The sequence below is a fragment of the Spinacia oleracea genome, chromosome 2 (genome assembly GCF_020520425.1).
Source record: "Spinacia oleracea cultivar Varoflay chromosome 2, BTI_SOV_V1, whole genome shotgun sequence".
NCBI classification, from domain to species: domain Eukaryota; kingdom Viridiplantae; phylum Streptophyta; class Magnoliopsida; order Caryophyllales; family Amaranthaceae; genus Spinacia; species Spinacia oleracea.
In genome coordinates, this window is record NC_079488.1 from 110,605,823 (window position 1) to 110,623,613 (window position 17,791).

A 17,791-nucleotide genomic window follows, 5' to 3' on the forward strand; every position below is an offset into this window, starting at 1 on the left:
GGTAAGTGGTTCCGAAATCGATTTCTATCCCCGACCATTTTCCTTTCAATTTTTCAAACTTCAACTACTGCACTATTGGTTAATAACTTAATACGGAGTAAATCTAGAAATAGATATACTCCCTCCGTCCCAAAATTATTGTCCTGTTTTTTAAATCGGGCGTTCCAAAATTATAGTCTTGTTTCTAATTTTGTCTACTAAGATCCCATTTTCTCATGTACTATATTAATTAAAAATGTATTGAAAACTCTACCCATGTACTATATTCCACTTTCCTATGTACCATATTCTCTTTCACGTACTTTATTCCACTTTTCCATACAATTCAATCATCGTTTGCACTTTATTCCACTTTAGTCCACCAATCCACTATGTTGTTGGCATAAAAAATGTAGTTGAGTACAAGTACAATGTCTATTTGCGTGTATCTATAAATGTCTAATAATAATGCATAAGTAAAAGGTAGTACAAGATCATAAGTGGACTATGTTAATATCGTTTGTAATACGACAAAAGGTTACTTGGCTTAGCATGTATTGGCGACATAAGGTATTTAGGTAATCCTCATTGAGGAGAATGGAGGGAATAATATATAGTAGCTAAGGTATGGAGATTAATAGTGGAATGTCTATGTGGAGGATAAAAAGGGAAGTTTGCTAGTCTTTGTTCATGAAGCTACGAGAAGGGATTGAAGTAGGGTTTAAGAAGTAATAATAATGTGAGAAGGGTAGTAGTAGTTTAACGAAGGATAGTAGTAGAAGGCTGCTCCCTTTACCGTAGGTGTGGCATTGTTGAGGGAATAAGGGTGGTAGTGCTCCTTGATAATCTCAACCGCTTCCCCGATCTTCTCAACTGTTTTAACCGAAGGTTGATCTTTTCCTTGGTCTTTGCTAACAGAATCGTCATTGCCCAACAAGCCTCCTTTGACTCGGAAGTGAAGTGGAGATTGTGCCCCCATAATTATAGGAACCACCGCGACCCGCACGTAGTACGAAACGACGTGTAACAATAATAATCATAAGGTGTTGTTGGTTTGTTTTTCTCACCTATCAACAAGGTGGATAGAAGTGTATTAGGTAACCCTCTTTTTTACTAATATTTCAGTTCTAGCATTCCATAAATAGCCATCAACAAGGAAAAGTGCAAAATTTATACAATGCAATACCTCAAAGTTGCAAAGAGACATACCGAAGTTCAAAGCAAGAGAAGTAACAAAATCATATTAGTTGGTTGTGCTAGTACGATACATGAGTGGAAAATACACGAGAAAATCACTTACAATAAACTGCATAACGTATATAATTGTTCGACTTTTTCAGTTTTCACTAATGCCATAACAAACTAAACAACCACGCTAATTGCCCCGCTCCCTCCAAGTTGAGTAAGTAAGCCAACCAAAAAGATACTGCAAAATTCACGATCAACTTGAAACCTGATCATCTTCATCCTTGAATCACCAATTTAGTCCACACATAATCTGGAACATCGCACTACGATCAGTAAAGTTAAAGAGAGAACATATCATCAGTTACATTCATTAGACTTCTATTACACCCAAAAAAAGAAAAGCCGTTCACTACTCAGATTATGATTCCCGACAAGGTAAACGGAACCATGGGTAACCAGGTTTCCACCTCTCTTGAGGTGTGAGAAAGAAACATCACAAAACCTACAAGTAATATTTAGTAATATCATAAACAATAGGACCAAAACCAGAAATCTCCTTCCTCCTAGCTTGAAGATGGTGGAAAAGTTTTATATTCTATGCCTCACCTATCATACTCCCTCTGTCCCTAAAAGATTTCTCCATAGCCAAAGATCGCTTTAATAAGTGTTGGGTGTGAAATACGCACATGAGTTGGTTGTGTCGGCCCATGAGGAGAGAGATAGAGAGAAAACAAGTGGGAAAGTTACAACTCTTTTAGAAAACAAGTGGGAAAACAAGTGAGACATCCATAAAACGCATATAGGACACTCTTTTAGAGACGGAGGGAGTAGATTGTTACAACTCTAAGACCCACATAGTTACATCCTATGCAATGGTTTGAGTGTGGTCTTGCGGCTAATGTTTCCGTTACCTCCAAAATGCATCAATAGATTTTGTCGTGGTGGCAGCCACGGCGTCCAGCCCCACAACTTATGGAAGCCAAAGGAGCACAAAATTTCTTTCCGAAGTTTATAGTGCAGTTAAAAAACCGATCAAGTTAAGATTTTTATTTTATTTTATAGTGAAAAGCCCAAAAGGCCGAGGAGCCAGAAGCACAAATCACTACATATTTCTCAAATATATGAACTCTTGAATAAATGTAAATGAGAAATAAGAGTAGACTATTTATACTTTAACCAAGTAACATGCATTTAGAAGAATGATCGCATACGTTGATTAGTATACCAATTGCATACTGTGAGCAACTAAGCATTGTTTAAACAAAACTTAGTACCAAACCTTTAAAAGCAGCTATACAATTGATACTCCCTGTAATCTTGTGTATAAACTCATCTGACCATCTAGATTTCAGGTTTCACAACCATCCGTACAATGGTTGAAAAGGTCTATGTTTATTCCATTCTAAATACACCTTTATAAATAGATTATTCAAATAACTGAATAAGGATTAAATTCAGAATTTTCTGTTCAGCATCCAACCAAGAAACAAAAGGTCTTGCGCGCATTAGGTGTAATTTATTGTACACCAAGATAACTTTAACCCATTTTTTTGTAACTTTAACCCATTTTTTTGTAACTTTAACCTACTTTTGATTAACTTTTATATTAGTAAAAAAAAAGTTGATAGAAAAACATTTTAAAGGATTAACTGATTAATTTTATACATTATTAGTGATTTTGAAGAAAATAAGTTTTATTAAAATAAAAAAAAATTATCACTAAAAAATAGATAACTTTTACATATGTAAGTATAACTTTTAAGCATTTTGAGTTAACTTTTACTCCGGTGTACAATAATTATTGTACAACCTTTGTAAATAAGAATTTGTGACCACGAAACACTCTATTTACTACAGAGTACTAAAAGTACTAATGCATGCAAGAAGACTTCATACTTACATTGCACATCCTGAACCAAACTCCCATTAGCGCAAATTGGATGGTACAGGCGTGTGCACGTAGCTCTAGGTGCACCGGGATCAAAACGACCAACATTAAACATAAAACGCGCGTTTTTATTAAATTCCCAGAAAAAAGAACAATGCCCTTGAACAAAAGAACAATTCCCCTAAACAAAAGAACATTAAAGGCTCTGTTCTTTTCAGCTATGTTTATCGCGTTTTTATTTGATTCGTTGTTATTTTTGCGATATATATTCTTCTGGGTTTTATATTTTGAATTCAAACTATGAAGAGGAGAGAGAAAGTGTGAACTAGGTTTTCTTAAATGGGTTTTAGAGAGAGAAAGTAATGAAAATCCCCAAAAATTCGTTGATTTTTCTGCTTCAACATCAAATTAAATTGATTTTTCTTCTTCAAACCTGAATTCTGCAGCTGGTAATTTGATTTTGGGAGGTAATTTTTCAATTTTGTAATAATAAATGGTATGTTTTGATGTTTTTGATTTTGTAATAATTGTGTTTTTGATGATTTTGACTATGTTGATGATTTTGATTGTGTAATAATCGTGTTTTGATGAATTTGATGATTTTAATGAATTAAATTATGTAATAACACGCTGATTTTGTTGAAATCGTTGATTTTGAAGATTTTGATTACGTAATTACGATTTTTTTCCCAGAAAAGAACATTTTTACCTATTAAAGGAACATATGTTCGTATTAAAAGAACAGTTTCATTATGCTCGTATTAAAAGAACAGTTTCATTATAGTAGAAAAATAGACCATTTGCGTTTCATAATTTGTTCTTTTATTTTACTGTGTTCTTCTTTTTTATTATTTTCAATTTTATTTGCGTTTCATAACTTGTTCTTTTTATTTTATTGTGTTATTTTTCTTGTTACTTTTTATTTATCCTTTGTTTATTTGATTGCGTTCTTTTTCTTGTTTTTATACATGTTAACCTATTATTTTTTTCAGATATTAAGAATAATGTGCTTGATAATTCATAACAGAATGATGAAAATGATGATTCCGAATCATATGTTATTGTGGGACAAAGTACTTGACTTGTTCCTTTTAGTCTCTATATTTGTTCTTTTAGTCTTTTCATTCACTACTACAAAAATGTCATTTAATAGCGTTATTTTAATAGCGCTTTTGCCTATTCCGCTATCAAAAGTATAAAAAATAATATTTTATAGCGCTTATTAAAAAAACGCTGTCATACGGGCACTTATCATAGTGCTTAAATTATGTGCGCTATCGTATTAACACTTTATTATAGGGCTTCTTAAAAAACCCCTATTAAAATTTTAGGAAAAAAAACCCCTATTAAAATTAAGAGGAAAACCGACTGACTTTCTTCCGTCCTTCGATTTCTTCACTCTGCAAACCTCAAACCTCAAACCTCAAACCTCAATCTTCAATACTCTCAATAGACGGTGAAACTAGCCTAACAAAGTTCTTCACACGACGGCGATGTACGGTGGTTGTGATTTTCTTCAGGGGGCGGCGTTTCCTTTGCCAGGCGGTTCTTCTCACGGCCAAATCGAATTTCAAGGTAATCCATCCATAAGATTTGCGGAATTCTGTTGATTTATGTCTGTTTTTTTAAATTTGCGTTCTAGTGTGGGATTATTTTTAATTAAATTTCTTGAATTGGTTTTGTGGGGAAGAGGGTTTAGATTCAATTAGGATTTGTTTAATTATGGGTTTTAGGTTTTTGTTCCTCTGAATTAAAATACGTAGGCAGTGAGTATTTAGATTGTAATTAGGTTCTAATTCTTTATTTTGATAATGGGTTGTTGAATTATTTGATTTCAGAATTGCACTAGAGTATTACTTTTTTGCTGAATTATTATGAGATTAGTGCACAATAGCCTATATTAATGGAAGAAAAACTCATTTTTAGATTGATGACAAAGCACTTGTGTCAAGTTAATGAGGTTTGCTGATGGAGTAATAATTTGTTTTTTTGTTTTCTGGAGTTCTAGGAAACTGCAGTAGCTCACTATTTCATTTTTACGAAAATCTTATACCAACTGGAACTGAGATACTCCGTATTTTTTAGGATGTTTATCACTTTATCATACTAGTCTCAATTCTCCTTTGACGACTCTTGATGCACAATTCTCCTTTAGGAAAGAGCTTAGAATTCAATTTCAGAAAATTTGTTCATCATGTAATTAGAGTCGATCGGGGACTTTTGGTTGGTTGTTGATGAGATTGATGCCATGACCTGTATAATATATTGTTCTCTTAAGTGTGAGTTTCGATTCTTTTCTTGTCTTACTGTAATGAAGTTGACGGGGCGGGACCATAAAGTTCTAAACTTGCTTTTTGCGGTTCTGTTTCTGTATGTGACTATGAATCAATAGTGGATACTCATCTGACCTGCTACTCTTGCCTGCTCTGAATATTGATCTACTAATCTGCTGCTAATTGATTACTTTCTGTGCATACTGGTCTACTAATATGATGCTTTAATTTGAATACCGATCTACTGATATGCTGCTTCGAATACTAATCTACTGATATGTTGCTATGAATGTTGATATGCTGTGAATACTGATCTGCTGGTCTTGCTAATTATCCTGCACATTCTGACTACTGATACAGTATGAATTGATATGTTGTGATTTATCACCGTTATTTGTTCATTGAGTGAACTACTATCATACATATATACTATTACCTGTGTTACTCTGAAACGGTGGCTAGCATTCTTACAAGCAGGTAGCTACTGTCAAGACCTCAAAACTTGGGGTTTCAAGCTTGTAAGTATATCAGTAACATAGGTACACGACCTTAATTGCATTTGGAACAAGTTAAACTTCGTTATTTATGCTAAAATTTGGTATTATGTTGAAAAATATATTTTCTAGTTACCAAGTCAGAAATGAATACATTGAAGTATTGAATACATATGTTGTTTTTTCACTATCAAGTTTGTTTTGTTTACCAGTCATATTCCGTATATTTGCTTGATTTGCTTCTTGGTTCATTTTTTTAATCCTTTTCCTTCCTCTTCTTCTCCTTTGCCTTTCCCTTTGATGTACCCTTGCTATCAGCTTGAATATCCTTCATAGGAGCATTTTTAATGTCAGAATCTCTATTCTCATCAAAAATCTCTTTTTCCTTTCCTTTAACTTTGTAAGTACTCTTCTCAACTTTACTAGATAACACCGTATCATCATGCTTCTGAGAACCTTCTACTCCAGGGGTTGTTTTAGGAGCACATTTAACTAAGTTTCCACCAACACTTGCCTTGTCTTCATCTACCTTAGAATCACCTACGTTATCACTTAACTCTCCACAATTGTTCATGTTTCCATCCTGGCTCTGCATAACAGTCTTGTTCTCACTATTGGCTACTACTCCACCAGCGCCCTTCTTTTTCGGTACCGTCTTGATGATTTTCCTTTTGACTAGTCTTTTTACAGGAGCATCCTGCACCACGTTAACACCCGTTGTATCTGGTTTCACCTCCGGTTTATCTTCAGTAGAGTTCGGATTCTTATCGCTTTTGACACCAAATTCTTTGTCCAATTCTTTCACAACAACATCAGTTTCGGACAACTTCTTTGCTACTTTCTTTCTGGTAAAAAATTTGACACTAGTGACACCTGCAGGTGATGCGTCTTGCTGACCAGCAGTTTCTGAGTTTACACCCATTGGCTCAATAACCCTATCCTCCAACTTATTACTATCTTTACCTCCATTTTCACCAGTGACTATTTTATCAGCAACCTTCTTCTTGACAATTTTCGAGTTAAGCTCCTGAATTTAGCTTGATTAAGGTATAATAGTGCTTGAGTTAAGTTCGTTTCTTGACAAATCATTTACCTTTTGACCTTTAATCATATCTTAAATTCTGTATCAGCTCTTTCTAAATTTGGTCTATATCGCTCCCTTAAAATTTGGTCTAAACAGAGGGAAAGAACACAAATTTGAAAACCTATTGACTCCAGCAGGCTGCAATACTTTTTTTATTTTGATAACCTAACCTTTCTTTTGTACTTACATTAAAGTTTCACTTGTTTTTTCTCAGATCAATGACTTCGTCACAGCAGCATAACACTGAATTTGTTTCCCTCCCAAAGAAAGGAAAAGAAGAAAAAGGTTGTGGAGCCATTAGAATGAGTAAAGGTGTTCGAGCAAGGAATAAGGGGCTCAAATTTCAAGTTAATTGGAATAAGTGAAACGGAGCTTGCCACAAAGTTGAAAATGAACACAAAATGGCTAAAAATACTAGTAAGCATTTTATATATTATTTTATTAGTTTAATCTTAAAATGTATGTTTACCGACCTTTGGGTTTTTTTTTTGTAGTGTCCTTGCCAAGAATATTACATAGATTGTGGATATTATGTGATGAGATTCATGAAGGAGATAATCTCACACAAGCGACTTCAAATTCCCGAAGTTGTAAGTCTTTTTTGCTGAACTTTTTTGTTTTTGCAAATCTGAACTTAGTTTTGCGGTGTATTTTTCAGACACTTGCAAAGATTATGATAACTAGCCTTAATAGCTGAACTCAGTTGTATTTTCCATTCATTTTCTGCATATCTGTAGATTGGTGCCCCATATTTTGCATTCTGCCCAGTTCTGCATATCGGCATTCTGTATTTAGTTAGCAGATCTAGGTTCAGGGTGGTACACTAGGCTAGCATTGTTAAAATCAAGCAACCACAATCATCATCATTTTATCTATTGTAACTGATTGTAGAATTGAAAACTACCCTTGTCCTTAATAACAATATTAAATACTAGTCCCTGAAGCACGTACTTGCAAGTCAACCCATTAGGTGCAAAGCCCAATTTTAGCATCTTATTCTATAACTCCATTAATTCAGTAGTGTTGCTTTGCTCTTATCTTAAGAAGTTCATTATAAATATTGTATCGTAAAGCTGATACTTCACAGAAAGTGAAAGAAGCAAGGATTCTACTTTATCAAAATTATTTTCTGTACATTACGCAAATACCAAAGCACTGCAAATATTGTTAAGTTTAAGGTCAAATAAGTCCATTTCTTACATCAGAACTTCTGCCTCTAAGCATTTTCTCAATCTGCACAAGCAGCTTATTAGGTTTTGATAAATGGATAAACATGGTATAACCCTCCTTTCTAGCATTGTTAATTTTTTTTCCTGAGTTGTTATGGTCAGCTTATGCTATCCCTGGGCGATATCTGCATACCATGAGCTTTTAGATGAATAAAATTTACATATTTTACTTCTATCATGCACTCTTTGTTCGGTTATGGACTCGCTTCTGCTGTGAACGTATGTTGGGACTTTCATCCATCGTTAGTGCAAAGAACTCACAAATTCACTTAATGTATAGCACTTAATGTTTATGGTAATACTAATTCTTTCTGGTTTTTTTCCTTATGTATGAATTCTTATACCCCATTGTTTTGCAGTACTTTTCAGATTGTCAGTTTCCAAGTTATGACAAAGAGCAGATTGGAGAAGTAAGAACCGAACGGGTGCCCCATGTTGTTCAACAATTGTATAATTGCTAGGTTTTGTTGAAGGAACCAACAAACCTAAGCCTCTACTGATTAATGTATTTTACGTAGTTTTATGTTTAGAGTTTTAGTTTAGATCTATGTAATTGGTTTTATTAGGGTGACAATTGCAAAAATTCTTTTAATTGAGGTTTGGAAATTAATTTTGAACTATTTACTATTCTTCAATATATGGTGTTATTTATGGCAAAAAAAATTAATATATTTTTCAGGTATATTATATATATATATATATATATATATATATATATATATATATATATATATATATATATATATATATATATATATAAACCTTTGATAGCGTTTCATATACATCCACTATAGAAAATAATTTAAAAAGGGCGCCAAATTTTAATAGTGTTTCTTTAATAGCGCTTATAATGTGCTATGAAAGAAACATTTGAATTATCCTAATCTTACATATGAAAGCGCTTTTGAAAAGCGCTATTAAAGGTACCTTTTACTTTTAATAGCGGAGCCATCAACAGCGCTTCAAGAAGCGCTGTTAAAAGCATTATTAAGCGCTATTAAAAGCATTTTCTGTCGTAGTGATTTGTTCTTTTTATAATACTCTGTTAAAATAACAAAATAAAAACACGTGCACAGTTCTCATTATGCACTCTTTAACAATTTTTCCTTTCTCCTTCTTTGTTCTTCAATTATTTGATTCTACTTCCTATTTGTTCATTTTCTATTTTTCAGCAACTATATATATAATAATTGTACTTATGAGTCATAACCATTAGTCATTTTATAAATACATTTTAGAGAGAGAAAGAGAAGATGATTTATATTCTCTCAACATAAGAGAGATTTTTTTGAAAGAGAAAGAGTTAGATGGTGAGTGATAGAGTAAAAAAAACATTTTCTCCTTATTCTCTCTCTAAAATTCCTTCTGAATGTTTCTTGTTTGTTGAAAATGAGTGAATTAAGAAAAAACACTAGTTCAATTTGGTTAGTTTTCGAAGCAAGAGAATCTCTGGAGAGCGTGATATTTTCCGAGGATTGAGATCAGTTGTTTAAGATTTATTAAAAGATATTGATGTTCCTGATACATGTTGATCAAGTGATTAAGGTACGTTTCCTTGTTCTTTCCTCTAATGTTCTTTTTCAAGTTGTTATGTTCTTTTCACAACTTTACTTTTACTGTGTCATCAACATAGTTTGTTCTTTTAAATCAACATAGTTTGTTCTTTTATATCAACGTACATAGATTGTTAAAAAAGAACATATAATGGTTTGAAAAGAACAAATAACACTTAAAAAAGAACATAGTCCGATTTGTGGTAAAAGAACAAAAAATACTTTTTAAAAAAATATAGATTTAGTTTTAAGTGCATCAAAAAATCTTCGATTCGTCTTTTTAATTAGAACATAAAATCGTTTGAATAGAACAAATAACACTTAATAAAAGAACATAGTTCTGATGCGTGGGATAAGAACAAAAATACATTTAAATAAAAATATAGATCTAGTTTTAAGTGCATCAAAATATCGTCGTTTTCGTCTTTTTAATTAGAACACTAAGTGGTTTGAAAAGAACAAATACAACTAATAAAAGAACATAGATTTGTTGTTCTTTTCGTCCCTTTCATTCTGTTCTTTTGTTTGATAAGGAAAAAGAAAATGTTGTTCTTTTCCATGTGTTTTGTTCTTTTTTCTTCTGTTTTGTAAAAAAGTTGTTGTTCTTTTTTAAATTATTTTGTGTTCTTTTTAACTTATTTATGTTTTTTAATATTTAATAACATTATCGATAATATTTTTTTTTTGTTTTTCTGTTGTATTTTTCACACGATGTTCTTTTTGAAAAATAATTGTTCTTTTTATAGTTTATCAGGAGAGAGAATATGTTATTTTCATTTTTGTATATTTTCTTTAGTTTTTTAGCATTAGTGTTCTTTTCAGGTTTTAGTTAATGTTCTTTTCGTTTACTTTATTATGTTCTTTCTGTTTAGTTTGTTATGTTCTTTTTCGTTTTCTTTTAATGTTTTTGCGTTTTGGTACAGGTGCACGTAGATCTACGTGCAGGCCCCTGCACCATCCGCGCGTTGCCCATTAGTGGCATCTTCAATAAAGTCATAACCTCAGCAACCAGGCAGACAGAAAATTATCAACAACTTTTCTGAAGAAAAAGAAGGGAGAAATTCAGAACATTCATTACTTTCACTACATACAGTTATACAAATGTATTCCAAGATGATAGCAATGCTTAGTAATAGATGCAAAATTATAGTTAGGAAAGAAAAAGAAACCAAAAGATGGAAGAAATTAACACAACATAAAATTAAAAAGAGCTTCTGAACATACTCCATATTAAATCATCAAATAGGTTATAGCTTCAAGAAACATTCAATAAAAAATCAAAAACAAAAAATAAAAAGGCTTCTCTGGTGAGAAAAGGGAAATTTCGGCGATGGCCTTTGCTTTCTAGACTTCTAATGGAAATCATAACTATCTTAAACCAAAGTATAATCCCTTATAAGAACAATTGAAGTGTACTTGCAAATTACAAGAGGTTAGTAACAACCAAAACATGATCCAACCATAGCTTTTAAAATCAATACTAAGATATGAGTATACCTACCTAAGAACAATAAACATATCTTTTAAAATCAATACTAAGATATTAGTCATATTACAGCAGTAATTTCCCCTGATATCAACCATAAATCAAACACGTCACAAGCAATTAAACAAACAGGTTTTAAACTCATCATCTTAAGATAAAAATGTGCATTTGGTTTCTGAAGCAGAAAAGGAAAAGCATTAAAGCTGAGAAAACTGCTTACTTCTTGTTTTTCCTTGGCAAGGTTTGTTTTTCAGAAAGGATCTTATCTTCTAGGGAGACAAGGCTGCCCATAAAAGTCCCGGTTATGAAATCTCCATTTGGCAGGCCATTGACTGTGATTCTTTCAACATTTCCGGACTCTAAATTGTACCAACAATACCTCGACTTGTGTATCTGTAACAAAATTCTTTTCCCGTCTTTGGAGTAAACAATAGGCCTAATAAATTCAGAACTCCTAATAATCTTTGGCTTACAAATACTTGACACCTTAACCCAAGACTCTTTGTTTCCATACTCCTCCATTACCCATAACTCAACATGTCTATCATCCAATTCATCCGAGTATTCATCATCAAAGTATTCATCCAAGTATTCATCAGAATCGAATATTTCATCAAAACCAATTTCAAAGCTACGACAATTAATCAACAGACACAAACGCCCACCTAATTCTGACAATATAAACAGTGGAACACTATCTAACTCGTCATCATAATTCGGGAAGTCGATACTTGAGAAACCCTCAGTCTGAAGATCAAAAGTAGCAATAAATAAAGATTCAGATTCATGAATAACAACGACATAATGTAAAGCCTCGTTAAAAAGAACACCATCATAAACACCATTATAGAGATTGTATGGGATACCTTTGATACATCTCCATGAATTGCTGTTCAGACTATACACTTGAGCTTTATTATTGGAATCCTCAATTTTTCCATACCCCTGATCAATCCTCAAAACCTTGTAATCGTTGTTCTTGCTGTCGTAACCAAACCCGAACACCGTCATATGAAGTTTAGTAACTGGGATTTGAGGGCAAGGAAGTTTACGATGCGATTTTGTAAGAGGGTTAAATAAGAAGAGTTCGGTTTTGGAGATGTTGGAAATGCAAACGACGCCATTGCAGGAACCGACCAAATTGAAACGTTGACGGCGTTTGAGAGGGTGGCGGAGCTTCGAGAAAGAGAGCTGGTTATGGGCGAGATCGAGATCGAGGTCGAGCTTGGAAGAGTGAAGAGATGAGTGTTTTACTGAAACGAGGAGATGCCGATTACAGTCGGAAGTTAGGGTTTGATTGAGGTGAGTTTTGACGAAATTGGGGCTTTTAATTAAGGAATGCCAGTGTTTGCAGACGGATTTGAAGCGGAGAAGTGATTTGACAGGCAATTTTGAGAGAATTATGGTGATTATTTCAGGTGGAAGTTCCGCCATTGTTAAGCTTAGGGTTTAGCGAAATCAGGGCGGTGTATTCACACTCTGAGTTTGTTGAAAGACCGAAAAACTACTTTTTGAAAAAGCTCAGACAATAGGCCAATGTGTGTTTGATTTATTTTTTTTAATAAATAAAAAGTAGCATTAATTAAGGAATGTTTGTGGCATAGAGCTTACTCCGTATTAGTTATTACGATCTGAATTATAAGCCATTGAAATATACTTGCAAATTACAGAGGTTAGTAACAACCAAAACATGATCCAAAAACTTTACAATGAGTATACCTAGCTAAGAGCAATAAACATATCTTTTAAAATCAATACTAAGATATTAGTCATATTACAGCAGTAATTTCCCCTGCATATCAACCATGAATCAAAAAATCCACCAGCAATTAAACAAACAGGTATTCATCAGGAGTGATCATTTCATCCAAGTCATCATCAGAATTGAGCATTTCATCAAGATTACATCACATTTATGAGAATTAATCAACAGACACAAACACCCACCTAATTCTGTCAATAGGTAGTCACAAACATAGATTCAGAATCATGAGTAACGACGTAATGTAAAGCCTCATTAACAAGAACACCATCATAAACACCATAATAATAGAGATTGTATGTCATACGGATTAGCTACATCAAATAATACTACATATTTGAATAATTAGATTGCATGAAGATAAGACACATTAAAAACTTAAACTGAGGTCTTGACCTAGTGCCTAGTGGTAACACTAATAGCCCCTACAGTGCCTACACAATAGGTCTCAGGGTCGAATCTTCTAAACGATTCAAGTAGTAAGTCAAAAATCAAGTTCAATTTCTTTACTTATCATCAAAGTTGCAATCCTGTTCGTACATTTGACAAAAGAACTGCTGTCAAGCAGTACCAGCAATTTGTAAATGGCCAAGTTAGTAGAGCATAATCAGCAAATCTTCAACGAGAGTGAACTGTATAACAGCAGGACAGGACTATCTAATATTTAGATGTACCAAATTCAACTTACATATCAGATGGGTTCAGTTTTGGGGACGGAAACTCCATCTTCAGTACCCTTCTGCTGCATCTTAGCAATGACAGGGTTGCAAATGCCTTCAAGCTCCTTCAACTTTTCCTCAAACTTAGAAGCTTCAGTGAGATGGGAATTCCAATCTAGCCATTGAATAGTCTGTTGAATGGTATCTTCCATTGTCTTCTTGGCTTGAATTCCAACTTTTCCTGCAGAGTTGCCACTCAGAATATCCCACATCTTGTTGAGATAGTTCTCTAAATTAGATTTAGCTGTTGACACCTTCTCATGCTCTGTATCTTTGGCCATGTATTTCTTAGCTTCTTTCATCATCATATCAATTTCTTCCTTAGATAGCCTCCCACTGTGATTGGTAAGAGTCATTTGATTACTCTTCCCAGTGCTTTTATCCGTTGATGTAACAGTCAATATGCCATCAGCATCAATGCTGAAGCAATCAATTACCTTGGAAACACCTTTCGGTGCTGGGGGGATCCCATAGAGAGTAAACTCGCCTAAAAAATTGTTCTCTATGGCAATCAGTCGCTCACCCTCATACACACAATTAACCATTCTGGTCTGGTTGTCCTTGTGCGTAGAAAATGTCTTCTCCATCTTAGTTGGAATAGGTGAATTCCTTGGGATCACAACACTTAAATCACCATTAGCGATTTCAGTACCGATAGACAAGGGAGTAACATCCACAAGCAAAATCTGCTGATTATGCCGCACACCACTCAAGATCGCAGCATGAACAGCTGCACCATATGCAACAGCCTCATCTTGGTTAAGACTTTTGCAGAGCTGCTTTCCATTGAAGTAATCTTGCAACATTTGTTGAACTTTAGGGATCCTAGTTGATCCACCCACAAGAACAACATCATGGATATCACTCTTTCCCATCTTGCCATCCCTCAAACACTTATCAACAAGGTCCACACATTCCCTGAACAAATCCATATTCATTATTTCAAACCGAGCACGGGTAATGGTGGAAGAGAAATCAATCCCCTCAAATAGGCAATCCACTTCAATACCAGTCTCTGCTGTTGATGTGAGCGTTCTCTTTGCTCTCTCACACGCCGACCTCAATCTGCCTAAAGCTCGTGGATTCTTACCAATGTCCTTATTGTGCTTCCTCTTGAACTCACTTACAAAATGATTCACCATTCTGTTATCAAAATCCACACCACCAAGGTGTGTGTTCCAACTTATAGCTTTAACTTCAAACAAACCCTTACCCACAAGCACCAAAGACACATCAAAAGGCCCACCACCAAGATCAAACACCAACACATTCCTTACAGGAAGTTTATGGTCGATGATCTTCTTCTCAAGACCATAGGCAATGGCAGCTGCTGTTGGTTCGTTAATAATACGCATGACATTGAGCCCAGCAAGGGTAGCAGCGTCTTTAGTCGCCTGTCGTTGGGAGTCATTGAAATACGCAGGAACCGTGACAACAGCATTCTTGACATCTGAGCCAAGATATGCCTCCGCAGTTTCTTTCATCTTCATCAAGATCATGGAGGATATCTGCTCCGGAGCAAATTGCTTCTCTTCACCCTTACATGTGACCACAATTGCAGGTTTACTGTCTTTATGAGGACACGAAAGAACCTTGAAGGGCCAAAGTTTAATGTCACTCTGTACCGTTTCATCAGTGAATCTTCTACCAATTAGTCTCTTTGCATCTGTGTTATCAATCAATGAGTGTGGATGATGGCATAAAGTTAAAATACGTTGAAAAATATACATAAATTGAACAAGGATACAATGAAAATGTAATCTAGCTTAACTATGTACAAGATTCCAGAAAGAAATAAATATTCAGCCTTTTTTACTTCTTGATTAGAAGAAAAAAAAACAGTCGGACAACCTGAAACACCCTTTCAGGTGAAGCACAAACACTTCGGGATAATAAAAATAATACGAAAAGAGAGTTCAATGAAAACCTAGCTCAAGCATCCACCAAACCCAAGCCCCCAAGTTCCCATTTTATGATACAGAGTAGAGTGACACCAATTTTTGTTTCATATGGTCGTTTAAGCCATGTTACAAGTATTTTTTACAGAATATGAATACCAGAAACTATTTAGCCTCGTTCCATAATGTAGAACAATTCTCTAAACCCGAAAGCATTTCAATTGAAGCTTCAATGATACCACAGTAATTACAAAAGGTATTTACGTTACGTTCAAAACACGTACATAACATGGACATAGTGTAGTCTTGATAAGGGCACAAGCATTTCATTAATTTTTAGTTTATTACATACAAAATGTTTGCTCATGTTACATATCAATACTGGCCATAGATCTTACAGGAAACTCTGTAGTATGAAGTCTACATTTGTATTGCAGTCTTGTAACCCTAAATCACATAAAAATTGGTCCTTTTTACAAAACGACCATTCTATACAAAGGGTTCGCCCCCAAATTAGAGAAATTTGGACCAAAGTTATTCCAAATTGAAGTAAAATCAAACAAAGCTGGAAACATATTAGACCTTATTTGATTTATTTTGACCAAATTGAAGTAAAAATCAAACATAACTGGAAACATATTTGACCTTGATTGATTTATTTTGACCAAATTGAAGTAAAATCACACAAAATTGGAAACACGATAGATTTGATTGGACCATAATTTGACCAAAATTTGACCAGAAGTTAACCTAATTAGATCAGTCGATAAAGAAAAATTAGATCAAACTGGCCAAAGTTAGACATAAAACACCTATAAAAACCAAAATTAACCAAAATTAGAGCATAAATTCAGCGAAATGAGAACAAATTAATCCAAAAATCCGTAATTGGGCAAAATAAAAATGAAAATGCCTTCCAAACAACAGCTATTAATAATTTAATCCGTAATTCAGAGTTCAGAGTAAGAGAAGGGAGGAGAGAGAACCGTAAATGGTGTTTGTAGTGTTTACAGCAGCCTAATTCTTAGCAGCTTCACCAATAAGGCACTCAGTTGGAGTGAAAGCAACCCAAGACGGCGTCGTTCGGTTGCCCTGGTTGTTGGTGATTATCTCTACATGGTCGTGCTGCCAAACTCCAACACATGAGTAAGTCGTCCCGAGATCGATTCCGATTGCTGGCCATTCGGCTCCTTTTTCCTCCATTTTTATGGGTTTTAATCTATAGTTTGCGCGACGAAGGAGTTCCCCGGCAGTTGCTTTCCCTTCTTACTGGGTAAATGAAGGGAGTGAGCTGTGAGCTAGTTCAGTACTTTGAATTCTTTCCCTTCTTTTAAGCTGAACGTTTTTATTTTACTCTTGGAACTTGGAAGTTAGGAGAGTGTACAGTGTACTGTCAACTCTCAAGATGTCTACTTTGAACGTTTTTAATTTTAGTCTTGGAAGTTGGGAGAGTGTCAAGATGTCTTAAAATGTGACATTAATTTTGGGCAAATTACCTAAAAATGACCTTTTATAATCCAAATTTTGCGAGAAAGGACCTTGTATAATTTTTTTTGTGAAATCAAACCTTAATGTAAATTTTTTTGCGAGAAAAGACCTTATATATAGATTTTTTGTGAAATCACACCTTAATATAATTTTTTTTTTGCGAAAGACAACCAAAAGTAGGTTTCCGGCATTGACTGAGCTTTTCCATCCATTGATTTGCACGTGAGAAGCACGTGTGGCTTTATTTTGCTAATTATACCCAATTTTCCTCCAAAATTCTACGCTTTAAAACCTAAAGTTGGAAAAAAAAAAACGAAATAAAATCAAGTTTGAAAATGCAAGACTCGGGAAAATTAGTGTCTTTAGCCAACGTAAGCCACGCGTGCTGCTCACGTGCAAGTCAATTGCCGGAAAAGCTCAGTCAATGCCGGAAAATTACCTTAGGTCCTTTCTCGCAAAAAAAAAATACTTTAAGGTGTGTTTTCACAAAAAGAAATTATATAAGATCCTTTCTTGCAAAATTTGTGTTATAAAAGGCCCTTTTTGATAAATTTGTTTTAATTTTGGAGGGAGTCCCTCCGTTTTCTGTTCAATGGATCAAATCGTGTCCGAATCAGATTCTGATTATTGTGTACATTGGACAGATTACTTTCTCCATCTCATTCAAATGTTCTCATATTTCTTTTTAATACATTCTTTTTTGTAGATGTTAGAGAGAGGAAGCCTCGTATAAAAAAAAAGAGAAATTAA

The 17,791-nt window shown here is 34.2% G+C and overlaps 1 protein-coding gene, 1 long non-coding RNA gene and 1 pseudogene across 2 annotated transcripts; 1 reads left to right on the forward strand and 2 right to left on the reverse strand.

The window, feature by feature from the left end:
• Positions 1–1,199: 1,199 nt before the first annotated feature.
• LOC130468110 (F-box protein CPR1-like) lies at positions 1,200–12,856 on the reverse strand. Its single transcript, XM_056837826.1, has 4 exons — positions 11,395–12,856; positions 10,657–10,727; positions 3,068–3,089; positions 1,200–1,477 (listed from the first exon to the last, which is right to left on the reverse strand). Exons 1-2 carry the CDS (start codon positions 12,606–12,608, stop codon positions 10,682–10,684), a joined length of 1,260 nt encoding a protein of 419 aa, XP_056693804.1. The 5' UTR covers positions 12,609–12,856; the 3' UTR covers positions 1,200–1,477; positions 3,068–3,089; positions 10,657–10,681.
• On the forward strand, positions 4,376–8,787 carry LOC130468111 (uncharacterized). Its single transcript, XR_008928509.1, has 4 exons — positions 4,376–4,630; positions 7,121–7,323; positions 7,401–7,496; positions 8,495–8,787. It is a non-coding gene; the product is annotated as an uncharacterized lncRNA (long non-coding RNA).
• A 343-nt stretch (positions 12,857–13,199) lies between the features above and the next one.
• Positions 13,200–16,930, reverse strand: LOC110796171 (heat shock cognate 70 kDa protein-like; annotated as a pseudogene).
• Positions 16,931–17,791: the final 861 nt, after the last annotated feature.